Source organism: Malaclemys terrapin, chromosome 5, assembly GCF_027887155.1.
Source record: "Malaclemys terrapin pileata isolate rMalTer1 chromosome 5, rMalTer1.hap1, whole genome shotgun sequence".
NCBI lineage: Eukaryota > Metazoa > Chordata > Testudines > Emydidae > Malaclemys > Malaclemys terrapin.
Genome location: NC_071509.1, coordinates 2,599,498 through 2,625,566, shown reverse-complemented (window position 1 = coordinate 2,625,566; position 26,069 = coordinate 2,599,498). Strand labels below are relative to the sequence as shown.

Here is a 26,069-nt window from a genome sequence, read left to right as displayed (position 1 = left end):
TCAGGCATTGTCAGTATCACCCAGAACAATTTACAAACTTGGAACCTAATCCTGTAAACCCTTAATCATTCAATCAATCCCATTGAAGACAATGGGACTATTTGCATGACTATGGACCACTTTTGTGGGCTGGTAAGCGTTTCAGGAGTCTGTTCCTATAAAGGAAGTTGACTCCCCCATTGAAATGCAGTGTTTGGGTACAATACCATAAAGCAGTTTAGGATACAGTTCTACTTAAAATTTGTCTTTTAATGTCATACATATGCAGAAATGGCTCCTCACCCAACTCCCATATTCCATATAAACAGACTGAATTCTACACATGTGGGGGGAAAGTGAGTAGTTCCGCATGTTGATGTTTATATATACAAAGGGGGTTATAGGAGGGGACGGGGAGAGCGTGGGGGCCCTGGGCTGGGGGCGGGGAGGAGTCACATGAAGGGTCACATGGGTCAGTCACGTGCCCCCTTTTGTACCTCCCATGAGTGCAGTACCGGCAAGAAATGATTTCTACTTGCACCACTTATCACAGTGTCCGGTTTGTCTGGGTGGCAAGATAGACTGGAGAATCGGAGAGGACTGTCTCTGACTCCAGGGTAAGACTGGTAGAGTGATCCAGGTGTGCACATTTGTCACTGGCTTGGTGAAATCTAACACACCACAAGCTTGAGGTCTCTGCCTTTTTCTGACAGCCTGGCCTGAGGTCGTGAGCCACTCCAGACAGCGGGACATGTCTCCTCCTGGGGGCCTGGCCTCCGCAACTATAAAAGCTATTGTATTAGCCAGGTAGTTTGGAGGGGTTGTGAGGATTTTTTTCTATCTTTAAATTCCGTAGTACAGTGCTCATAAGCAACCCTACAACAACAACAAACCAGTGCGCATAACCCAGCTTGTAGGAGTGACCCTACAATAACAAACCAGTGTGCACAGCCCAGTGCTTGTGAGTGACCCTACAATAACAAAGCGTGTACATCTCAGCACTCGTGGGCAACCCTGCAACAGCAAACCAGTGTGCAGAACCCAGCATTGGTGAGTGCCCCTGCGATAAACCAGCGTGCAGTGCCCACCGCTCGTGAGTCATGCTACAGCTCGGCTTCTATCTCAGGTTTTTAGCTCACGTAGCACTTGCTGTTACAGACATGAGCACTGCCTACTTTACACCGGACAAATGCATTTTAATTTTTACTATAAAAGCAAAGTCTCCTGCTCTCATAACCACATGATTCTCAGCCGTTGGGTACATTTTACGCTTGGAGGGGAAGCGGGAGGGGGGCCTTTTGCATGTATTAACATGATTGCAGGGTTCAAATAGATCCCAGGGAATGGAATGCAGCTGCAAGCCATTAGCAGTGGCACAGATTTGCATAGGCACTAACTGACTGATACTGTTTTTGTTTTCCGGCAGGCAGCCCCCGTTTCGGATGGATGAGCTCTGATTTCTAACGACTTGTAAATGGTACATGTGACGGCTTGGATCACAGAAACCCTCTTGGGAGCTGCCACCTGATGTGCCAAGACTACTTCTGCCCCTGCTTTCCCTGCCAGCTCGGGACCCCAGCACCCTGTCTTGCTGAGCCAGACAAGCCCGTCTGCTCCAACACAGATCCAGGGTCTGAATTACTTGCCCCAGAGCTGCAGACTTAACTGAAAGCAGCTTACAGAAATGTTCCTGCCTTTAACACTCAGATGCCCAACTCCCAGTGGGGTCTAAACCCAAATAAATCCGTTTTACCCTGTATAAAGCTTATGCAGGGTAAACTCATAAATTGTTCGCCCTCTATAACACTGATAAAGAGATATGCACAGTTGTTTGCTCCCCCAGGTATTAATACGTACTCTGAGTTAATTAATGGGTAAAAGTGATTTTATTAAATACAGACAGTAGGATTTAAGTGGTTCCAAGTAGTAACAGACAGACCAAAGTAAGTCACCAAGCAAAATAAAATAAAACGCGCAAATCTATGTCTAATCAAACTGAATACAGATAATCTCACCCTCCGAGATGCTTCAGTAAGTTTTTTCCTCAGACTGGACTTCTTCCAGGCCTGGGCACAATTCTTTCCCCTGGTACAGCTCTTGTTCCAGCTCAGGTGGTAGGTAGGGGATTCTTCATGATGGCTCCTCCCCCCTTTGTTCTGTTCCACCCATTTATATATCTTTTGCATAAGGCGGGAATCCTTTGTCCCTCTCTGGGTTCCCACCCCCTTCTTCTCAATGGAAAGACACCAGGTTAAAGATGGATTCCAGGTCAGGTGACATGATCACATATCACTGCAAGACCTCATTGCCCACTTGCCAGCACACACTATACAGGAAGACTTACAGGTAAAACAGCCATCTACAGTCAATTGTCCTGGTTAATGGGAGTCATCAAGATTCCAAACCACCATTAATGGCCCACACTTTGCATAATTACAATAGGCCCTCAGAGTTATATTTCATATTTCTAGTTTCAGATACAAGAATATACATACAAATAGGATGACCACATTCAGTAGATTATAAGCTTTGTAATGATACCTTACAAGAGACCTTTTGCATGAAGCATCTTCCAGTTACATTATATTCGCTCATTAGCATATTTTTATAAAACCATATAGATTGCAACATCACAGTACGTTCCATAATGTCTCCGGTCGTTTTGTTCCCCTTGCTGTTTCTCATAATACCTTGAAAGCTTGACACCGAAATCGGCTTCCTTATCGTCATTATCCTTCGCTGTCCTGCCCACAGTGGTTTCCTAGCGCAGGGTGCTCAAATCTCTCGTACCATGTACCACACGTGAGAACGGAGCAGTGCAAACTCTTGTTACTGTGGGGTCTCGGGACGTGAGCCCTGAACTGTGGTACATTATTGCAGGTTTGCTCAGTGACACTGGGCCGCGCACAGCGGTTTGTTGTTCTAGGCTAGCTTACGTGTGTGGGACTGTGTACACAGATCTGTTGATGTCGGGTAGTGTCATGGGGTGACTTGGCCCCTTTCAGGGGCCTCCGTCCATCTACAGGGAGGGATGGGGGAATTAGACTGGGCCGGGGCTGATTAGGGAATCCCAGCTTGGAAGTGATGCCTGTTGAACACCTGGAGGGTTTGATCCACCTGGTCTGTACCATCTGGGAGGGGTGGTCTGGTGGAAGAGGGGATTTAGGAAACGGATGGAAGTGGAGGGCAGTCAAGGTAAGAAGGCCCAGGAGTGAGGAAGTGTTGGGTCCTTACCTGGGAGATGAGGTCAGAGCAGACCCTGCCACACTGTCCTGCAGGAGCTCAAGAGCGTGAGAACAAGCTTGGGGCAGACTGTTAGGAAGCAGAGCACCAACTGAACTGCTTGTCAGTTCAGTCCTGAGATTTCCAACTAGCTATCCAGTGTAAACTCCTCAGGCACCGTAACAGTGGAGTCACAGACTGTCCCCTTGGGTACGCCCATCTCTCTTGCCCCCGGTGAGCCTGCCTTTGTGACAGCTGGTCCCTACAGCAAGAATCACAGCACCATTCAGGTTACTCCCAGGCCCAAAGGACCGGTCAGTTGCACCGTAGATCTCACACCAAAGACAACGCTTGTAGCCAATCCTGTGATAAACTATATACAGACTTATTAAAAAGGAAACAAGAGTTGTTTACAAGGTTAAAGCAGGGAAACATAGATACACTAATGAGTTCAATCTTAAATTAGAAAGATAATACAAAGCTTCTATGATAAGCAAGCGCTGTATGTCCTCTAGGCCTAACTCAGGCTACACATTGGGGTTCTCTTGCTTATGCCTAAAAACCTGGCCGCTCCAGAGTCCAGGCATCACGGAGATCCAGTTCCTTCTTGTTAAGGGTTTTTATTCCCTTCCCCCCCATGTGCTCTGAGCTGTGAACTCAGCGGACGGGAGTAATCCACTTGCATGGCTCGTCTTCACAGAGGGAGGGCAGACCAGCCAATGTCTTTTGTCCTCTGTAATGTCCCACAATGGTCTGTCTGGTGTCAATGCGCCTTCCCTGCTGGGCAGGACGTAACACCTGCTGTTGGAGACCAGCACTTCACACCAGTTTCTGTCCCTCTCCTATCTGATGATTTACACAGTCACAGAGGCTCACAATACAACTGCTCAAATAGCACCTTACAATACAGGATACAGAGGTTATGTCAGATTAGTGCAGGTAGCAACTCACAAGTATTCAGTAAAGTCTAAGCGCTAAACGCATTCTTATTACCCTCATACCTGTTTTAACAATGCTAACATACAGCTGAGCCAGACTGATTCCAGCCATGGATTTGTCAGTGTTCAGTTGAGACATGGGGACCTTGGCATGACCTGGTCTGCTAGTGTCCCAGACCCCATCCAGAAGTACTAAGAAAGGAGGCATAGCTGAAGGGGATAGGATCAACACCTGGAATGGGCCATAACTCAAGGGAAGCAGTCTCTGTGAGTTAGGGACCGGAGGAAAGGACAGCAACCAGGTTCAAGGGGAGCTGTTGATGCCCCAGGAATGAGAGGTCCTGAGGAAAGGACGAAGAGCATGGCAGAGGAAGAGGAGACCCTAAACACAGCAGCAGAGAAACAGGTCTGGTGGTAGCCAAATTCTGGACTCCATTTGGTGGCCATGGCTGGGACTGGAGGGAAGATCGAACGGGGCAGCAAACTGGTTGGGATTTCCTACATTGGTGCAGGACATTGGTGCAGGACATTGCGCTAGACTGGAAGGAGGCCACTGTTGCTGGGAAGGGGCTGGATGTTAGGGGAATCTAGCCAGAGGGCCAGGTCCCAGTGGCAGTATAATAGAAGGTTAAACTGGACTATACTGTTCAGCGGCGAGGTGGTGACGTGTGTAACATACCTTATAAGCTCACAACACTACATTACATGATCATACAGTGAACACGTCTCTGGTATAGCTCTCTGGGAAGAAGCCCGGGAGCCAGTCCGTATCTGGTACAAGTGCCTGATCAGCAACCACCGTGTACCAGCCGTACGTGACAGGCAGGAGCCAGTCTAGAAGGCCACAGCAGGACGCTCTGGGACGGGCAATATAGCACAGGGAGGGTATGTGCTGTGGGCCGCATTCACAGCTTTGTTCTTGTAGGGCCCTGACTCGCCATTTCTTTTTGAAGAAAAAGCATTTTGTTCCTGTTAGGGTGGGGAGTGGGAACGGACACGTCGCTCCTACAGATCCCACAGCTGGGTGGAAGAAAACTGGGTTGAGCCTCCCGACCCTGACCAGTGTCTCTTTCCCTGCCTGTTTTATCCCTCCTAACGCTTGTTTTCCACATCAGGTCCTTCCATCGCAGCGAGATGAGTCCCATGGTGACCGAGGGGACGCTGACGGCACATACAGCAGCTTTGCACTTTGCTCTATTATAAATACCACGTCTCCGGTTACCGCTCCGGGAAACCCAGCGACACCAGCGTGGGGCTGTACCCCATCTGGCAAGCAGCTGAAGCAAGCAGGCGGCCATCTATGAAGTCAGAGGTATCCAAGGAGGCCTGCAGACAAATTAGCTGTGACTGGCTCTCCAGACACCTCTTCCCGGGGCGGCCTGTGGTCATGTTAGCTGGAGGGAGGAGAAACGTCATTTGGAAGAAGAGTCAAATGAGAAAAGGGCACCCGCTTGTGCCGGAGGATGTCGCTGCTGGCTGATAAGAGGCATCGGCAGGAAACAGACTAGCACGTGACATGGCTGGTTGCCTGCTCAGAACTGGGCTGAGAACCTCCCCCCTCCCCAGCTCATTTTATGTGTGACATGGAAATGACTGGCCATCACCGCTCCTCTCCACTGGCTTCAAGCTGCTGCCGCTGGCCTGGGGTGGTGGAGAGCTCTGGAGCCCAGCACTAATCCCACACACCAGCCAGGGTCCTGTGTTGCTGCTTTATCGCAGCAGGTGAATGCTGACGTCCCTGGAAACAAGGGGGCTGGTAGATCTGACTTTCATACTCCCCCGCCCTTTCTGGTTCGTTGGCATAGGGGTGGCCATGAGTGCTGGGCTGCAGGGCTCCTGCTCTTTGCCTGCATCGGATCCGCACCCACACCCGCTTTCTATCCCTCACCTACGTGTCTGCTGCTATTCCTCATCCTCTCCCTTCTGCTCCTCTCCTTCTCCCGCGCTCAGCTTCCCGCCTGCTGTCCCGCAGCCCCCTGGCCTCCTGCAGCGGATGCTGCTCTCCTGTCCTTCGAAGCCCTCCTGTTCTGTGTCTTGGCTAACGTAGACGAGCTTTTCGGGGCTGGGGGAGGAGCCTTTATGTTTCTGACACGCCATGTGGGGAAAGATTTCTGTGATGATCATGCTAAGAATTGACGGAATAACAATGACCCTAAGGATCCAACCTCTGAAACGTGCTGGCTTTGGCGTTAAAATATTTCACTGCCCAAAGCCCTCACCTGGGACCCCGACCTTCTCCCAGGCGGCTTTATGGCCCTTTGGCACAGGAACGAGGTGATCTTTCTCCTGGCTGGCTGTTACTGACACGTTGTATTTGTCTCTCAGTGCTCCGCGGCCTGTCAGCTCATGTGACTGTCCAGAACCCCCCCAGGCGCTGGAAGTAATTATGACCACGGCTGAAACCTATCCAGAGACCCGTCAGCTCGGCTGGTGAGAGCTAGGGTAGCTCTGGTAATTCAATCAGAGTCTGTAATTCGCTGATGGACAGGATCGATTCTGGGCCGCTGCCGAAAGGGGCTTTGTTTCCATCGCCCCAGGCCTTTGCCAGCTGGCAAGCTGCTGCCAGTTTAGAATGACAGAACTTCACCCCCTGGCGTATTCCTCTGTGGCAGAGCAGAGATCCTTGCTGGAGCCTGTCTGGACCATATTCCCCAGGGCCGGGTCAACATCCTTCCGTACAATCCAGGCTCCAGGCCTTTGTCCAGCCTTAAGTGATGGGGGACTCCTCCACTGTCTAGCACAGAGGTCCCCAAACTGTGGGGCGGGCCCCCCTAGGGGGGCATGGAGAAACATTCGCGGGGGCACAGCGGGGTCCAGGCCAGCCCCCACAGGGGATGGGGAGGGAGTGCCACCCAGCCCGCTCGGCTCCCAGCTCTGCTCTGGCCCCATCTGTGGCTCCCGGCCCCATAGCCTCAGCCCCAGACCACAGCCCGGCTGCACCTCTGCACCCGTCCCTGGCCCCGGTCCCAGTCCCGCCCCCAGCCTTGGCCTCTGGCCGCAGCTCCATTCCCAGCCCAAGTCTCAGCCCTCTTACCCCTGTCTGTGTCTTGGGGGCGGGGAGAGTATTGAGAGGGGTAAGGGGAGGCCGCGACCCTGAAAAGTTTGGGAACCACTGTCTACCAGATTTCACTGTCTGAAATCAAAGATGCTGTGGGCTCACCTCAGCCTCTTTAGCAGATCACTTTTCTCTGAGGTGTCTGGAGCGCACGAGTCCTTAAGAAATGTGTCCTTGAGGGCAGTGGCCTTAATGGGGAGGGCTTGGATCGAGGCATGTTTCCATGGGGACTGTTGTGATCATTGAACCAACAAACTGACCCTAATAGGGAGCTCAGTTGTAAAAAGTCTATGAAAGTTCACAAGATGTCACCATAACCTATAATGACATGTGTTGATGGATAGTAGGGCCAGTCGTTTTCAGTAATGTATGTTATAAACAGGTGCAAGAGAACTGGCCAGAGACTGGATTAGCCCAGACCAAAAAGAAACCACATTGCGATAACTCAAGGACAGTGGTGTTGAAACCATGCTGGGTAAAAAGAGAAGATATGGAACTGGAAATTAATAGACCAGCATTGATGTGTCAGATATTAGGCTTAATTGGTGGACAAAATAACGAGGGGTCGGGCTATTCCACCCACCATTCCCTTTGTGAGTCCTTTAAGGTCAGGCTTGACAAAGCCCTGGCTGGGATGATATAGTTGGGGTTGGTCCTGCTTTGAGCAGGGGGTTGGACTAGATACCTCCTGAGGTCCCTTCCAACTCTGATATTCTGTGATTCTATGATAAGGGGAGAACAGATGGAGGCTACTGGAGTGAGCGTCACAATCATGGCTGCCACCCCCACCATCTCCTGGGACCCTGGGACTTTGTCTTCCTGATCCGGAAGGATGTCCTGGCCAACCCGGGCCAGAGAGAGGAACCCAGCTGACATCACCACCTCTACCAGCTCCAGCTGAATCCCAGACACCACCTGGGATGAAACGGGATCAGACTTTCATAACAACAGCTTCAGCCCATCTCAACTAATATCTTCTCTTGTCCCCAAAAGGACAGTTATTACCATCTTTGGTACCATCTAAGAGACTGTCAGACAAGGGGCTTTTTCCTTCTGAAAACTCTCTTCAGTTAAAGGCAGAGGGAGCAAGGGATGGTGTTAAAATCAAAGCCTGACTCAGTACTTTCCATTTCAAATGCTTTCTCTGGTTTTCCTTCTTTTCTGTATAATAAAAGGGCAAAAGGATTTTTAGTAACGTATTTGCCCTGGTATGAAGCAGGCTGAGGTCTGTGTACCAAACCTCAGACCTTATTTACCACTGTTTAATTTTGGACGGTGACTGGGTTATATTAACAGCTTTGGTCCATTTAATCCATCTCAGTTAATACAACAGGGCCCTCTGCTGAGATAGCCTTGATATAGCCATCCTTGACTGAGGTGTCCTTACCCAAGGAGGGCTTAAAGGAAGTCCTTTCATGGACAGATCAGTGAAGAAAATGTACAATGAAGCCAACTTTAAATATTCCCCATATAAAAAATGCTGGCCCAATTTCCTTCCAAAACGCACGTTCCTCCTACTGGAATAAACACAGAAAAAGATGCACAACCAAGTCCGTGCCAATTTCCTTCCCAGAAATCCCCCATGGGCTGAACCCAAGCCCAGGAAGTGAAGCCCCAAAGGAATTCTGTTTGAGAACATTGCGAGCAAGTGAGAATGTGGCTCAGAATGGAACTTGCATCTCCTGCTTAGCCATAGCTCTGTGGTCCCCAAACTTTTCACGATCGTGCCCCCCTTACCCCTGTCTGCGCCCCTCCCCCCTCAGGGCCGGGACTGGACAGCGGTAGAGGGCCTGAGGCTGGAGCCGCACCTGGGGTGGGTCTGGGGCCGGGAACGAGGCCAGGGCCGGGAACCAAGCTGCAGCTGGGGGCAGAGGGGGACTGGGTGACGCTCCCTCCCCACGCCCCATGGGGGCTGGCCGGGCCCCACTGCACCCCCCTGAACATTCCTCTGCATTCCTCTGTGGGGGCTCACCCCACAGTTTGGGGACCACGGCCATAGCGTTAGCGCCAAGGAGTTGTGTTGATGCAGGGACCATGCTCCGGGGAGGGACACTTGGAGTTTACTCCCTATATTGGCCTTAAGACTTTGATAGTCTACGTCTAATTCAGGGGTGGGCAAACTACGGCCCATGGGCCAGATTCGGTCCACCAGCTATTTTAATCTGTCCCTCAAACTCCCACTGGGGAGAAGGGTCTGGGGCTTGCCCCGCTCAGGCACTCCAGCCGGGGAGTAAGGTCGGGGGCCGCTCCACGCGGCTCCCTGAAGCAGCGGCATGGCCCCCCCCCCCGTCTCCTACACGTAGGGGCAGCCAGAGGGCTCCACTCTGAATGCTGCCCCCTGCCCCAAGCGTCAGCCCTGCAGTTCCCATTGGCCGGGAACCACAGAAGCAGGAGAAGGGACATGTCGCTGCTTCCGGGAGTTGGTTGAGATAAACGCCGCCTGGAACCTGCACCCCTGAGCCTCCCCCCGCACCTCAATCCCCTGCCCCAACCCTGATCCCCCTCACACTCTCCAAACCCCTCGATCCCAGCCCAGAGCACCCTCCTGCATCCCAAACCCCTCATCCCCAGCCCCATCCCAGAGTCCACTCCCCCAACCAGAGCCTTCACCCCCTCCCGCACCCCAACCCCAATTTTGGGAGCATTCATGGCCCGCCATATAATTTCTATTCCCAGAAGTGGCCTTCGGGCCAAAAAATTTGCCCACCCCATATCTAATTCTACAAAACTGGCCTGTTTCCAGGTTTGCTCAGGGAGCAAGGGACAAGATGAGCTGCCAATTAACTGTGCAAATGCCATGTACTGCATATGTGCTGCAAACCTCTGCTGATCACGTCTCCCCCCTCCCCTGCTACGGAGCAGCCAGGCTGAGCGGGGCATTGGGCACCTGTAGAACACCATGTGCCTGAGGACGGCATTATGGAGCAATCCCACCGCCCCCACCAATCCAGCTGAGAGGGACATCCAGCTTCTCAGCAACTGCAGAAAACTGCCCATTCTAAACTAAGCTTTTCTGTTGGCTGGCTCGGCCCACCTGTAACACCCAGCATTCATCACGGCAGGTGCTCTGTTGGGAGGGCAGGCTGGCCCACGCCGTTCCACTCAGTGGCGCTGTTCCACGGGTGGAGGCAGTTTTACAAAGTGCCCTTTAAAATAAGATCTCGCTCATTCTCCCTTTGCCCAGACATGGCCTCCCTCCCCCAAACCTGCTGCACACCCCCAAAACACCTCGCGCTGCAGACGTTCCTGTCACCCAGGGGGGGGGGTGGAGTGTAGAAACTCCCCACTGTGGCAGTCATGAAGGGGTTAACGGCTGGAGTAATTACTCCCCCACATGTGACTAACTAGCTGCCTGGCTGGGAAATACGGTTCTCAGGCAGAGCGGGGCGGCTGCCGGAGAGGCTGGGGACTATCTCAAGGAGGTTCCTCAGCAGAAGCCTGGAAAGGTGCCACCTAAGAAATGGACCCAGAAGCCTGCCCTGGGGAGTGGGGGGCAAGACTGCTGGGCTGTAGCAAACCGATGTTTCTTACCCTCCTACAAGGTGAGGAGGAGAGGCCAGGTTGGCCCCTGTTGCCAGGCTGTGGAGAGACTGCTAGATAGAGTGAAGGAGACCAGGAAAGCTGGGAGTCTGGGCTGTGGAAAGGCCAGGGTGTCCCAATGAGTCCTGAGATAAGGTGGGGAGGAACGGCCCCCTTCACACACCAGCACCAGAACATGGGGAAAAGGGCTGGGTCCCACATTCGCCCCCTCACTGCTGCAAACGCAGGACTAGGGTTAAAATCAGCCTTCTCAAAGAGAGAGGAGAGACTGTGGGTTATTTACCTTCCCCTCTCCCCCAGGAAGCTAGGGTACCGTCTAATATGGGAATAGGGCCGGAGACACCCACATCTCGGTGGGATTAATGTCACAGCACTGCCATGAGAACCATGGGATGCTTCTGGGAATCGCCTGGAGATGGCTGATCACTACCGGGATTCTATCCCCTGCATGCTGCCATCTTCCGGGCGGGACCCTGCAGAGCACCTGGCCTGGGTTTGGGTATGTGAGAGACTATGGGGGAAGCCAGATGTTTCCAAAGCTTATTGCTCACGCCGCCCGCTACTTGCCAAGAAATCCTGACCAACAAGCAGAGCATTGCTGACTTCACATGGGACCCAGCTGCTGAGACATTTACAAGCATCAGGTTTTACTCTCAAATGTCTGCATCAATTCTCTCTCTCTCACTCACACACACACACACACACACACACACACCCCCCCCAGGAGGAAAGGAAATAAACACTTTTATACTGAAAATGATATAGGCAACCCTTATACAATTAACCCCTTGGGTTATGGCAACAGCCGAGTCCACACCAAACAGCAGCACAATCATCTAAACAGAGATTGGTAAATAAAACGATTAAAAAATCATCGTCAACAATTGATTAAGTGCCAGCCCCAGTCTGGAAAATTAGCACATGGGTGCTGATCAGCTAGGAAGGTGTAGCCACCAGAGAGTGCCATGTTTTACAACCCAGGACAACCTAACCCCTCGGCTCCAGCATCTGGTCTGCTACGCTCCATTGAAATAGCAATGGAACATCATGAGATGATACGGTATACATATGGTTGCGACTGAAGTCCATATGGTACATAATGAGGTCCATATGGTAGATAAGTGGGGGGTCCCCTTGGCAGATGATGAAGTACATACCCAGCTGGGTTGTGCCCCCCAAGCACCTGATACCTGGATATTGGTGGAGGTGACCAGCAGGTCTAGCAGCAAAGTGGATAATTTGTGGCCTATATTTTCTCTCCCATGCTTTGCTTGGCATTCTGCTCTTTCAGCCTGCGTGACACAGAGGTATCGACTGCCATGGCAGGGTGCACAAGATGGAGCAGAGATTAAAGATCAGAGGAGATTTTACTCCACCTCCTGTTGCCAGCTGTGCTTGCAGTGCTGTCAGCACCGAGCTGGCTAGCGTGGTTAACAGCAGTGAAGACAGAGCAGGAGGGGCATCAGCCTGGGTAGTGCGGCCCAGCCCAGAGCCTGGCCACGCATTCTGCTCAGTAGCCTGTGCTGCGTTGGCTTCATGGCGACGTGACCTGCGCTCGCTGGATTCGTGCTGGCTCAGGTAGGCTGCCCTGTGCCCAGCTTGTGCTGCGCAGACAGACCCTCAGCCTGCAGTGGGAGTTGTCCCTGCGTGAGGGCTCCAGGATCGCGCCTGTAGAAGAGTATCCTTGGGAATGATCCATTCCTTCCCCATGCATCAGCGGTCACCCAAGAGCCACCAGCTGGAAGAAAAGGGGGTGGTTTGGGGCTCTTTAAAACAATTAACAGGCAAAGGGGTGGCCTGGAACTAAAGCCTGAAAAGCAAAGGAGTCGATATTCGGAGTGAAAGTCGCTGGACTTGGTTATAGATAGAAAACCCGGCGCTCGAAATACTGCCTCAGCCCGATCACCTTCCGGCACATTTGTGAGGGCACATTTGCACTAGCATTTCTTGCAATTGTATAAGTGCATGCACAACTGCGGGTCCATGTCCATAATTGCAATGAATGCAAAGCCGATTGCAGATGCATAAACGTGACTAACAAATGCATGCACAAGCACCGGTGCACTTAGACAATTACAACACCCTCAGGCACAATTCCAGGTGAACTTCTAGATGTGCATTTGCCACCTGTGCTTGTGCATGTGCATTTTTCACTCTTGGACTCTAGGCCTTATTTTTTCCCCTCAGTGTTGCCCTTGGATTGTAAGTAACTGGGAGCCCTGTGTCATTTTTCAAATTCAGACTCTACCAGTCCTGCCTGGGACAACTCAGTCTCTCCAAGCCCAGGAGGAGCGATTAGCAGTGGGAGAGGCACAGGAACGCCAGCTCTTACAAGTGTGCCTGTGAGAGGTTCTGAGGGTGTGAGAGTCGCAGGGAAGGGCGTGGGAGGGAAACCGAGGGCCGCCTCATTTCTGTTTCTGCTCCACTTGCTGTAGGCGCCTCGTGAGGTCGTCAATCCGAACGTTCTTCAGGTGGAGCAGGTGTTCCAGCCGCCGCACCTTCATCTGCAGGATCTGGGCAAAAGGAAGCACATGCTGGCTGTGGTGATCGGCCTTTTTTTAAAGAGAGGGGCCCGAACCAAGCCCTTCGTTCCAGCCCCCTGGGCCTTGCAGGATGGAGCCAGTTCTGAATTCTGCAGCTTGTGCCCATCTCTGCCCATTTCCACACGTGTCCTCTTTCTCCTACCTAGCTCTTATCGAGGACTTTTCATCAGTAACCCTCAAAGCACTTTGCAGAGGAGGTCAGTATCATGATCGGGGCAGAGATTAGCTCAAGGTCACCCAGCAGGCCAGTGGCAAAACCAGGACTAGAACCCAGGGTGCCGGAGTCCTGCGCTCTACCCACTAGGATACACTGCTTGTCATGAAAAAGACTGCAACATTTTATGTATATCTCGAGCTTTTTAAGCCAATGGCTAGCTCTTGAGCTCAACAGGATCTTTGGGGCTGGCAGTAACAACCGTGTCCTTCTTCCATCAAACATGCAGCCAGACCCTCATTTCCATGAGTCCCCAGTAGGTGACACAAGATCAGTTGGATCACCCAGCTCTCGGGTATCGGATACGGTCATAACACCACTCGTTCTCACCACTTTCAAAGACCGCCATAAAATGCACCTTCTTCTGCAGAGCTTTGCAAGAATGACCCAGGCAGGACTTCAGTGTCTTCACCCCCTTGGGCCCGTGCCATCACCTAGGGGCTTATGCTTGTCTGAGCTGTTTTGTCTGGGTCTGAACCTGACTGCAGGTTTCTTGGAGCAGCGGCTGCATTTCATTTGTGAATACAGAGCCAGGCTGACCAGCAGGCCATGTGGATGCGCAGGGAGCCCTGCGCATGAGTCATGATGGGCTACAGCTTACTGAAATCTTGGCCTTGCCTACACTAGACTTATTGTCCTACCATTTCCCACCATTGCAAGCCCCAGCACAGCATTCCACAGGGCCCTACCCGCCCCAGCGTTTTAACCACAGTGGGTCTGTCTCCACTGCAATCCACTAGCTTTGCTCTAGCTCGCTCACATACCAACAGCAGCCAAGCCCCAGAAGCACGGGTGTCAAGTGGCTAGCCTGCACCGAAGCCCATGCTGCCATAAGACCATAAGAACAGCCAGACTGGGTCAGACCAAAGGTCCATCTAGCCCAGTATTCTGTCTTCCAACAGTGGCCAATGCCAGGTGCCCCAGAGGGAATGAACAGAACAGGTGATCATCAAGTGATCCATCCCCTGGTGCCCGTTCCCAACTCCTGCCCTGGTTTCACTGCTGGTGGTACCCGAACTACATGGGCTGCAGTCACACATCTGAGTGAAGTGTGGACATACCCTGGGTGAGGATTCATGGTTCTTGAACCCAGACCTATGGGGCCCTGGGCAGGCGGCATCACCAGGCAGCCTTGGGTGCATGGACCATGGCTCTGCCTACATCCTGGGAGACCAGTCACTGCAGGAAGTGCTGCCCATGGTAGAAATGACTGGCAGCTCCTCCCGTGAGCTCTCATTTGCCCAGACCTACTATTTAAGCCTGGAGGGAGTAGCAGGAAGTTGTCTGTGCAACAAGGAGGTCTGACTTGCAGCTGAGATAGGAACAAGGCTGGGTCTGTCTCCTCACCCTGACCTCTGGTTCATGGCTATTGATTCTGGCTTGACCCTTGGCTCCAGACCCCAGCTACCAACTCTGGGTCGACCCTTCAAGCCTGACCGCCTACGGCTCCAACCGCTGGACCTGGCCGCCCACACCCCGGTTCCTGGCACCCTGGGTCATCTACGCTTGCGTGGAGCTGTTTGAGATGCTGGCGGCTGGTCTAAACAAATGGTCCCACCATTGCGACTAGTGGAGGAGCGGAGTTGGAGGCAGTGAAGGTGGGTCAGTTCAGGAAAGCCAGGCTTGTGCAGTCACCTCCTGGCTTGCGGAGGACTCCCGTCCCGTGGGCATCATGGGAGAAGTGGGTCTGAAGGAGGGGCGTGGATGAGAAGTGGGTATTCCCTGCCCAGAGGGTGGGGTGGGATGAGCCGTGGAGGTGGCTGTGGGCAAAGCCTGGCATACTTTCTGAGGATGCCCTGCCGTTCCACAGACAGCACGCGAATGGTCCTCACCTGGACCGTCTCTTGACAAGCCAGCAGAGCCTGGTCCCTCTCCGCTAACTGAATGCGAAAGCTGGTGTCTCCCGGCAGTGCCTGGGCATAGCCTTGCTGGCCCTTGTTCATCCTGGGGAAAGGAGTAAAAGCCAGAGTGTGGCAGGGTGAGGAGCACGGCACCTTCTGCTGGTTGGCCAAGGGATTAGCTCTTCCAGCCCAGAGAGCCCTCTGCAGGCTGGTGTCTCGCCTGCCGCTGGCCTCCGTGTCCCTCCCGGACCCCGGTGCCCTCCTCACCAGGGTTCTGCCCCCCGCAGTAACCCACAATCTGGGTCTCCCCACCCAGGGAACCCCCAACCCTCTATCCTCACCTTGCCTTGGTGGCTACTGCCAGTCACCATCTAGCCCCCACTCCCTGGGGCAGACGGCCGTCTAAACCCCTCATCATCAGCAAGGGGGGATGGACCAGCTGCCTCTGGGCTGCTCCCTGCAGCCCTGGTACCCTTTGTGGGCCCTTAACTCGGCCTGCAGCCTGGGGCTTTGCTAGGCTGGAGCTCCCCAGCTCCCTCTGCCCTTCCCCAGCCCTGTGCCACCCTAGGTACCCTGCTCAGCTCCCAGGCAGCCAAGTCCTTCTCTCTCTAGGAGCTAGAGAGGGTGTTTTCTGGCTTCTGACCTGCAGCCCTCTTATAAGGGCCAGCTGGGCCCCGATTAAGCTGGCCACACCTGTGGCTGCTTTCCCCATCAGCCCAGCTTTTCCCAGTCACAGCCCCCTCCACGGCTGCTTTAACCCCTTCAGGGCCGGAGCAGGGTGACTACCCCGCTACACAGAGATATAAACCTAGGAGGAGAAATGATTTGCCCACACTGAGCTCCGTCAGGTGGGGGAGGGTCCCCTATGGCAGGGGTGGGAGCCCCAACATGGGGGCATTTAGAACGAGGCTGGCCGCAGCGCTGGTGACAGGACTGCCCTCCATCAGCTGCCCGCTGGACTAGATGGGCAGCAGTCTCTAAAGGGAAGCCGTGGCTGTGCCATCGTCTGGGCATTTCAAACTGGAAGAAACAACGGGCCCCATCTCTCCTTCCGCGGGTCACATTCAGCCTTGGCATCAGAGCGCCCATCTCCCACTGGCCCGAAAGCACCGGGGCTGAGTGAATTGAGGAGCCTGGTTCTCCCCTCCCGTGCACTGATGCAATCAGGAGGAACTCCAAAGCCATCCACAGGGTTGCACCAGGTGAGGGGAGATTCAGGCTTTGCCTCTCTTACTTACATCAGCCACCCTGGCCCACTGGCAGACGTAAGGGAGGCCAAGGCAGACATCATGTTCCCTCTGCCTTCATCAGGACGTCACAGTTTAACCATTTCAGCGAGTGGCAGGATGGTCCTTGGATGTTTTGCTTTAGGAACGGTCCCTGCTGCCCACTGGGATCTGGGCTGGCAGCAGAGAGGGCTACACACAGCGGCGTGAAGCGGTGGCAGTGCCAAGCCTCTGCAGAGCGGGGGTTAGCCCAAGCAGGTGCCCGATTCCCCTGCACCCTTCGTTGTGAGGACACAGAGCGGCTCAGCTGAGACGAGCCCCGGCGGCAGCAAGAGGCAGAAGGGGTGCAGGGGCGCTGAGCAGTGCCGGGGGGTCCTGGCACACGCTAAGGGCCCGATCCTCAGCCGGGGTAATTCAGCCTCGCTCTGTGGATGATAGTGGAACTTCGCTGACTTACCCCCGCTGAGGGTCTGGGCCCGTGTGCAAATATGTGACAAACGTATCATGGTGATTTCCTCTCTTGCTCAGGTGGGCCTTTCCCGGCCATAAACCTCGGGGGCAAAGCTGCCCCAGCCAGGAAGGGTCTGCATTTCACTCCCCTTTGGGGAGTGTTGGATTGACAGCCCTGCAGAGCGGGGGCCTCCATTTTCCCATAGAGCAGTACAGCCCAGGGGGCAGAAGGGCCAGCTACCCACCCCCTCATGGAGAATTCCTTGGGCAGGCTCCCAGCCAAGTAACCAGGAAGGGTCTGTAGTTCTAAAGGGTCACGTGGGGCTTGTGGTCAGTTTGTGGGGTGATCCCAGGGCAGACTTTACCTTTCCGCTCGTGGGGACTGCTGCACGTAGATCCCTGCGGCACTGGTCTTTGGCTTCGACGAATAGCCTGGGTAATGCAAACCACGTCACATTACAGCTGCACACCAAGCGGCAAGGGCCCAACTCTGCCCTCCGATACCCCGGAGTCTCAGCAAGGGCAGAACTGAGTCTTAGCTGAATACTGGGAAAGTGAGGCCTTGGGACCCTGGGCAGCTTAGACACTGGCCGATTGGCTGGGCGTGGCCAGCGAGTTCTGGCCTCTGGGAGCAGGGTCAGGAGAGAACTACTGTCTGGAGCAAGGAACTGGCCCTGTTGCAAGTCCCAGTGACTCCCCCAGGGAGCAGCAGAGAGAAGGTGACGCACACAGACGCTGGGGTACTTTCCTTGTGTGCCAATCTCACATCGGGCTCCAGGAGCTCACAGGTATGGGCTGGGAGTCGTAAGGCTTCAGAGGGGCTGCTCTGAATTCCAGTGGGGCTAAGAGGAAGGGTCTCACGCTCGAGCCCACTGCGGGAGATGGCACCTTGCTAGCACCGTCCATCTGAAAAGCTCATGTACGCCCAGTGCTGCCGGTTGGCATTGCCGTTATCCCTGCCTCACAAAGCACGTAGCGCGGGGAAGTGACTGGCAGAGCTGGGTCTGACCCCAGATCTCCTGGTTTACAGCTTTGTTCTTTAACCCAAGACCGTCCTTCCCTCTCCTGGTCCCCTTAGAAAACGCTCTGAGGACTTACAGACTGCGGATTCCTAGAGGCCGAGCAGCTGGTGAAGAAGCCACTTGACCTATGAAATCTCTGCAGGTATTTATAGAGCTGCAGCATCGTAATGTCTGGACTCTTCAGCAGCGGTAAGGAATTGAGCTGGGCTTGCGGTTAAGGCACTGGGCTGGGACTCGGGAGATCCAGGTCAATTCTTGGCTCTGTCACAGGCCCTGGGTAAGTCACTCAGGCCCAGATCCTCCAAGGTATTTAGGCTCCTGACGCCCATTAATTTCAGTAGACGTTAGGAGTCCCTCTCTGTGCATCAGCTTACAGGAGATAATCTTCCCATTCTCCCACTCCTCGGCTGCTGTGTCTTTGAGTCGACACTGCGTCTGTACAGCACCCAGCACAATGGGGCCTCTAATGCCATCAGCCCCATAGGTGCTACTGTAATGCAAATCATGTATCTTCCTGACACCCCTGCAATGCAGGACAGTGCATCCCTATTGTACAGGTGGGAAACTGAGGCACGGAGAGACTGAGTGACTTGCCCTGGGTCACAGAGCCGTGTGGCAGGGCTGGAAGCCAGCTCCCCCAGAACACACCTACTGCTCAGAGAGACTCCTGTCACCCCTACCTGTTTCCGTCTGGCCGTTCTCATGGAGTGCATAGCGTGTGCCCAGCTCCTGCACAGAGAAGCAGAGAGAACACAGGGTTCAAGTGAAAATGCCTTACAATCCACCGTCAGCCTCCTCCTGAGAGAGGCCTGGCAAGGCTTCCATAGGCGGCGAGATGGCAGTGATCAGGATGTTGCAGAGATGAGTGGGTCTGAGGGAAGGCAGAAGCCAAGGTGGCCCCCAGGAAATGACATGGGCGGAGCAGCTCTGATCCCATCCAGTAGAGGGCAGTGGCGCCCCCTCCCCAGCCAGTTCTATTGTACAATACAGGGAACACTTTGGGGGCCTTAGGCTGAAAGCCTTGCACTGCCCCATCAGTGGAAAGAACGAACGAGTCCTTTAGGAAAGACATTGAGGATGGGGGTCCCTATAAACAGAGCCACGTGGGGTTTCACAGGTCAGACGGGGCCATCATGACTCTCGAGTCTGAGCCAGGGGAAAGGTCCGCACCCAGTGATTTCTGCATCAAGCCCAGCCCCTCTGCTGGAGCTCTAGCACAACGTGAAGAAAGACATCCCGCCGCGATTTAAGGCCCCCAAGTTAGTTAGCCTCCTCATTTACAAACTGTACACCTCATGTCTAGCCGGCATTTGTCTAGCTTCAGCTGCCAACCACGGGGTCTCGTTCTGCTAGCTGAGAGCCCTCTGCGATCAGAAACCGCTTCCCCAGGAAGGCCTTGCAGGGTTTTGTACAGTTAACTAGACCTATTGGTCAGAGAAATCTGGTCATCAATTGAAATCCGCCCCCCCCCCCACTTTTTTTTAAGTCTAATAAAAATATGTCTGGTCTAGTCTCAGTCTGGTTGCTAGGACACCGGTGTCCACACTTCCAAACCGCCACCCCCACTGGCACAAATGGGCCAGGTCGCTGCCAGTCTCAGCAGAGAGGAGATGGACTGAACGGGCCCTGGAGACAACACTGTCCCCAGCCCGGGGGTGGGTCCCTCCAGCACAACTTGCCCCTCTAACGCCTGAGCTGTAGCCAGCAGCGCTCACTCGCTGGGGCTGTCAAGCTCGCACTGAAGAGGGGACGAACCCCAGTTGCTGTGATGATAAGACACTAAGTCTATGTGCCTGATTGCAGAGCGTGGCTGTGTGCTGAGGGAGGGAGTGGCCACAGAGATTCTGCAGTCCGGACAAGCGGTGTGAGAGAGAGAGAGATAGCAGTGAGATAGAGTTGTCACCTCTGAAACACCAGTGAGTGGAGCTGCCAAGGCAGGGCAATCACATAATGACTGGTGTATTAGCCATGCACATGGAGCACATCTCACAGCTCCGGCTGTGTGTGCCGGAGAAGAGAATCTGGCCCACTCTGTATACTGGTGTCTGCCCTAAGGCCCTTGAGTAAGATCCATCTCTCTCCAGTGCCCCTTCATTAGCCTTTGCCACTCCGTTTCCTCCTTCCTGTGTATCTATCTCAACATCAGATGTATCAGCTAAATTGTCAGCTCCATAGCATAACACCGGTGCCCTCTGCTGACTCTCGGAGGGAGAACAGGTATATTGACAAGCCCTGCCTCTCACCCTATCCCCAGTCTGGTAGGGTCGGCTGGGGCGCTCTGTTCCTAGCCCTGAACTCTCCGCACTGGCAGCTGGGCTTTCTCTCCACCCTAGTGGTCCGAGTCCGATTACCACACTGCCTGAGTGCTGCTTGCGTTCAGCTTGCGATCGATGGGTATTTCTATTTGATTTCCATCACTCGCTTGCCAATAGCACATTTCTGGTGGCAGCCGTATCGGTTCTATTTGCTGCCATGCCCTGTGAGCGGCTCAGAATAATTACAACTGTGCACTTGTTTAATGCCTTCTAGCTGGGGATCTCAAAGTCCTGTATGTACACGGGATGGGGTGTATAAACCACACACAGGTAGACAAAGGGTTAACGGGAGCTGGTGGGCCCAGTTAGCTCTCACCTGGGGGAGAGGGGGTTCGGCATAATTCATAATCATAATCATAGAAGATCAGGGTTGGAAGGGACCTCAGGAGGTATCTAGTCCGACCCCCTGCTCAAAGCAGGACCAATTCCCAACTAAATCATCCCAGCCAGGGCTTTGTTAAGCCGGGCCTTAAAAACCTCTAAAACCCAGCTGATTCCCTCAGGGAAGGAGCTCAGAGTAGGAGAAGAAAAGAGCCAGAAAGGGGGAGACGTGGGAGTGAGAGACCCAGGAGCAAAGGGGTCTGGGGTCCCTGCTGCCTGGGAAAGGAGCCAGGAGGAAGCTGTAGCAGTGGAGCCCTGTGGTGGGCCCTGCAATGGGGAGGTAGCCCTGTACATCAGCGTATGTGACCGGGCTGGCGGGCTGAGTGACTAGAACCAGACCACCCCAGGGCCTGAGTGGCCATCGGATGAAGGGGAAGGTCTTGCAATGCCATGAACAGCCACAGGGGAGCGTGCTGACTGGTGAGTCACTATCCTGCAATAAATAAATGAATCAACCCCCACGCACTCGCTGGGAGAGTCTAGCCGGCCCATTTTGAAAATGGGGAAACTGAGGCACACAGCACATCTGTGAGCGTCAGGAAGAGAACTCATGCCTCCCAGTCCCTGCGATGACTCCTACACTTGCTGCACTTTAACCATGCTCCTTCTGAATGCAGTTTAATGGCTCTGGGTTTGTAAATTACACCTACTTGCCACAGCCGTAGGCCGAGCTCCACAGTGTTCACCCAGCATTTGCTTCCAAGGGAGTTTGCCTGAGCAAGGACCTCAGCACATGGCCCATATACACAACAGGATCCTACACAACGTTTGACCATCTGAGCCGCCCGCTGTCCCTCGAGCACCGCTGACCTGATATGTGCCAGATGCCACCTTGCTCTGCTTCTCCTCGATTTTCTGCCGCAGTGGGAGTAGCACCAGCTCCACCACGCCAGGCGTGCACTGTACGATCTTCCGGATCAGATCTTCCGGGATGGAGAAATTCAGCTTGTTCAGCACCTTCCTGCAAGGGCACAAACCGCCCCACGGAGGGGGAATGGTCAAACCAGAATATGGGCACCCGCTCTGCAGAACTGGCTGGAGTTCCTATAATAGTCTCGTGTGGAAACATCGCTCCTGGACTAAGGGGACCTGATCCTCAGCTGGGGTATGTGGGTGTAGCTCCCTCAAAGGCAATGTAGTGACACTGATTTACCCCAACAAAAACAACAAGGAGTCTGGGGGCACCTTAAAGACTAACAGATTTATTTGGGCATAAGCTTTCGTGGGTAAAAACCTCACTTCTTCAGATGCATAGAGTGAAAGTTCCAGATGCAGGCATTATATACTGACACATGGAGAGCAGGGAGTTACTTCGCAAGTGGAGAACCAGTGTTGACAGGGCCAATTCAATCAGGGTGGATGTAGTCCACTCCCAATAATAGATGAGGAGGTATCAATTCCAGGAGAGGAAAAGCTGCTTCTGTAATGAGCCAGCCACTCCCAGTCCCTAGTCAAGCCCAGATTAATGGTGTTGAATTTGCAAATGAATTTTAGTTCTGCTGTTTCTCTTTGAAGTCTGTTTCTGAAGTTTTTTTGTTCAATGATAGTGACTTTTAAATCTGTAATAGAATGACCAGGGAGATTTACCCCAGCGGAGGACCATGCTCAGCACGCAGAGGAAGGCTGCACAGGATTTGGGGGGAGGTCAGAGAGGTATGAAATCCAAGCCACTGTTTGGCGTTGGCAGAGAGTGTGAGAGCGGAGAAGCTGCATGGTATTGGTAGGTGCGTATGAGGTCAGAAAGATGCAGAGGAGTGGGAAAATAACAAGGAAACTGAATCACTGTTTTCCCTATGCATCCCTAGCTCCATGGCCCAATATCCCCAGCACCGTGCTACGTGAGGGGCGCTGGGCACAGGTTTACCTGTTGAGATGGCCCCAGTTGGAGAGTTTCTGTTGCGTTGAATTAGCTGGGACATAATTGTGCATTTCCACCATTTTGGGAAAGTAAAATTTCACCACTTCTGCTGCTAGAACTGCATAGGAAAGAAGAAGAGGAATCAGTGACAATGCCGTGCTCGGAGAGGTCAGACTGAGCATCACGCCATGATCTGCATAATGAAAACAATGAGACGTCGTTATATATACGGATGCTCTGGAAAGATACAGTATAAACCACAGCCAGGACTAGTTATTGTCTCGCAGAGATTCCAGATCTAAGAGGATCAATTCACACGTGAAAAAGAAGGGTTCCTTACCTCATAGCAACTAGGATTCTACTTCAAGTACTTGTACGACCAGCCCCATGCAGGCAGTGCACACAGTGGTAGATTAGCCACTGGGCCAACGGGGCCTGTGCCCAGGGGCCCCAGCCTATAGGGAGGCGCTGGAAAAAATCTGCTGCCAGATTTTTGCGGGGGCAGAAAGGAGCAAACGGGTTGCGGGCTGCACTGGGGGGGCGGAATGGGGCGGGACTGTGGGTGGGACAGGGGTGGGGCTGTGGGGAGGAAGAGGCAGAATGGGGTAGGGCCGTGGGCGGGGCTGCAGGTGGAAGGGGCAAAACGGGAGCAGGACTGCAAGCGGAAGGGCTGGGGAGGGGCCACTCACTTGATCTGGCCCAGGGCCTTAGGAAACCTTAATCTTTCTCTGAGTGCACACGTGGGACTCGTGCACTTCAGAAGTGAGAGCCACTTGGACAAATACACAAAGAAGAATTCATCTCTTCTAACCAGCAACCCTGCAAACTTGCCCTGGGATCAGAGAGGCATCCAGGTTATTTCCCTTTCATGCATCATCCGCAGCAGTAAACAGCGTTACCAGCCCCACACAGTCAAAAATCATAAGCCAGACCCAGAAAAAATGGTGAGATTGGCTTTAAAATATCAGAAGATTTTAAAAATTAATCAATGTTGGCTCTTTATTTGCCTTGGGTTTTGTTTTTGTTTTTTTCAAACCTTTAGAACTCATGTTTTCAAGCTTTTTTCTGTAACCAAGAGAGCTAGAGACCTACTTTCCTATTTTTGAAATGGAAGCTGAAGTTCTCACATAGTCAGCTGACTTCAGCCACTGGGGCTTTAAGGAAAACATGAAATATGAGAGTTGCAATAAGTGTGCAAAAGTTGGCGACACCACCTGGCTCTGCTGGCCAAAATTGACCTGTAGTAACACCTGGGCAGCCCCTCTCTTTAGGCGTTGTGGGCAGCTGGCATACATTGTCCCTTATCTCAAGGGTTTGGCCAGAGGGCTCCAGGACTGGGGGCTTAAATCCACCTTTGCAAATAATCCTGAGTTGTGCTGTGCGCCGTTTGGACACAGAGACTAGGAATTTGTCCGCAGTCTCTCACTCACGCACCTCTTTCTTAGTAACCCTAGAGCCATGTTATTTTAATTTCGTTTTCCTCTCTGTGAATATTGCTTGATTTTTTTAAAAAATAAACAGAAACTTGTTTTTTAACCCGAGGGTGAAACTGACATTTACCAACCAGTGCAAACCTTACGCACTCCCCCCGCATTCCCTCCAACCCCATCTATCTGCAAACAATAGAGCAGCCCTGTCTGTGGTGTTCAGAGCTGGATCCAAACTCTCCCAAAGTTCACTGCATCCCAAGGGTGGATGGGGCCAGTTATAGAAAGAGGGGTCAGCTGTCAAGATCAGAATTGTGTCTAGACTCCCCCAGAGCACTGGCTATTTGGATTCAGGAGCCCAGGTCGGTCCCATTACAGCAGAGTCTGGATCCAGGTCTGGACTCCGCCAGAGCTCAGGGTATTTCGATCCAGGATCCCAGGTCGGTCCCACTGCATTCAGCGCTCAGGCAATCCAGTCTGGATCTGGGTCTGGACTCTCCTTGAGCTCAGGGAATTTGATCGGGATCCATTCCTGGGTAGGGTTACCATACGTCCGGATTTTCCCGGACATGTCCGGCTTTTGGGGGCTCAAATCCCCGTCCGGGGGGAAATCCCCCAAAGCCGGGCATGTCCGGGAAAATCGGGAGGCTCGGCCGGGGCCTCTTTGTGTGGGGCCGGGGGCATGGTGCCCGGCCGGGAGCCGGGCCGGGGGCCAGGCCGGGCCAGGGTCGCAGTGCCAGGCCGGTCCGGGCCCACGGGGCCGGGCCCGCGGGGCTGGGAGCCGGGCCGGGCCCGCGGGGCTGGGAGCCGAGCCGGGCCCACGGGGCTGGGAGCCGGGAGCCGGGCCGGGGTCGGGGAGCCGGGAGCCGGGCCGCGGGGCTGGGAGCCGGGCCACGGGGCTGGGAGCCGGGCCGCGGGGCTGGGAGCCGGGAGCCGGGCCGGGGTCGGGGAGCCGGGCCGGGGTCGGGGAGCCGGGAGCCGGGCCGGGGCTGGGAGCCGGGCCGGGCCGGGGTCGGGGAGCCGGGAGCCGGGCCGCGGGGCTGGGAGCCGGGGGGTGCGCCGGGGGTGGTCGGCCAGGGCCCGAGCCGACCCAGGCTGGAGCCGCCGGGGGCCAGCCTGGGCCGCGCCGCGCCGCGCCTCCTTCTCCCTCCCCCCCCCCCTTCCCTTCCCTTCCCTTCCCTTACCTGCTTCAGGCTTCAAGCAGGGGAGGGGGCGGAGACTTTGGGAGGGGGCGGAGTTGGGGCGGGGGTGTGGGCGGGGCTGGGGGCAGGGGCGGGCCCCCCGGGAGTGTCCTCCATTAGGAGGCACAAAATATGGTAACCCTATTCCTGGGTCACTCCTAGGCCTCAAGCTATGGAGGCTGGATCCCGGCCGGACTGCGGCCAGCTCCAGGAGTTTGGGATCTGGTTCCCCCAACCTCCGTCGCTGAAGTCCCGGGTGATGTTCTTCTTGGGGCGGGACAGGGGGATGGCATCCACCCAGCAGTAGAGCTCCTGCAGGCTCTCCTCGTCCAGCTCCCCGTTCGCCATCTGCTCGGCCGCCAGCCGGACCCAGGCCAGGCCTCTACACCCCCACGCCTGCGGGGCACAGCCAAGCTCGCCCCTGGCTCTGCCTGCCTGCAGGGCTGGAGGCAGCCATATTGTTTTCACAGAACCATGGCAACGGCCGGCTAGAAAGGGACACTCAAGGGATTCTGGGAGGTGTAGTCCTCTGCATCCTGAAGAGGCTGGGGGACAACTGTTGCCAGGCAACGAGCTCGCCTAGCAACACAGCAGCGATCCTGGGAGGCGTCTTAAAGGGGCGCAGCATGGGAGCAGCACTGAAATGGTGCAGCCGATAACCGGTGCACGGGCCTGGGGGATGAATTAATATTATTATTTGCACCCCGGCAGCACTGCCAATTGCTACCGCCAGCCGCCCACGATCAGGGGTTCTGCTTGGAGCCCCAGCTCTGGCGTGAGCCAAGAATGGCCACGGTCCTTGAACAAAGAGGCTGGGCTGGGGTGTGCGACGGGCCAGGGCCTAGCGGTTCAGGGCCTGGAAACTCCCAGGGACAAC

General features: G+C 54.2%; 1 protein-coding gene across 1 annotated transcript; it reads right to left on the bottom strand.

Annotated features, from left to right (window-relative positions):
- Positions 1-11,461: 11,461 nt before the first annotated feature.
- Positions 11,462-25,631, bottom strand: SPEF1 (sperm flagellar 1). Its single transcript, XM_054030236.1, has 7 exons — positions 25,429-25,631; positions 22,591-22,702; positions 21,537-21,687; positions 18,711-18,759; positions 17,374-17,440; positions 15,324-15,435; positions 11,462-13,247 (listed from the first exon to the last, which is right to left on the bottom strand). Exons 1-7 carry the CDS (start codon positions 25,538-25,540, stop codon positions 13,140-13,142), a joined length of 711 nt encoding a protein of 236 aa, XP_053886211.1. The 5' UTR covers positions 25,541-25,631; the 3' UTR covers positions 11,462-13,139.
- Positions 25,632-26,069: the final 438 nt, after the last annotated feature.

Bases quoted from the DNA above. Each gene is read 5' to 3' on its own strand.
- SPEF1 (XM_054030236.1), bottom strand. From the start codon at position 25,540: ATGGCGAACGGGGAGCTGGACGAGGAGAGCCTGCAGGAGCTCTACTGC. The intron at 22,703-25,428 runs GTTGGGGGAACC...TTTCCTATGCAG, and splicing joins CCGGGACTTCAGCGACGGAG to TTCTAGCAGCAGAAGTGGTG. The intron at 17,441-18,710 runs GTAGGGGTGACA...TGCATTACCCAG, and splicing joins GAACGGCCAGACGGAAACAG to GCTATTCGTCGAAGCCAAAG.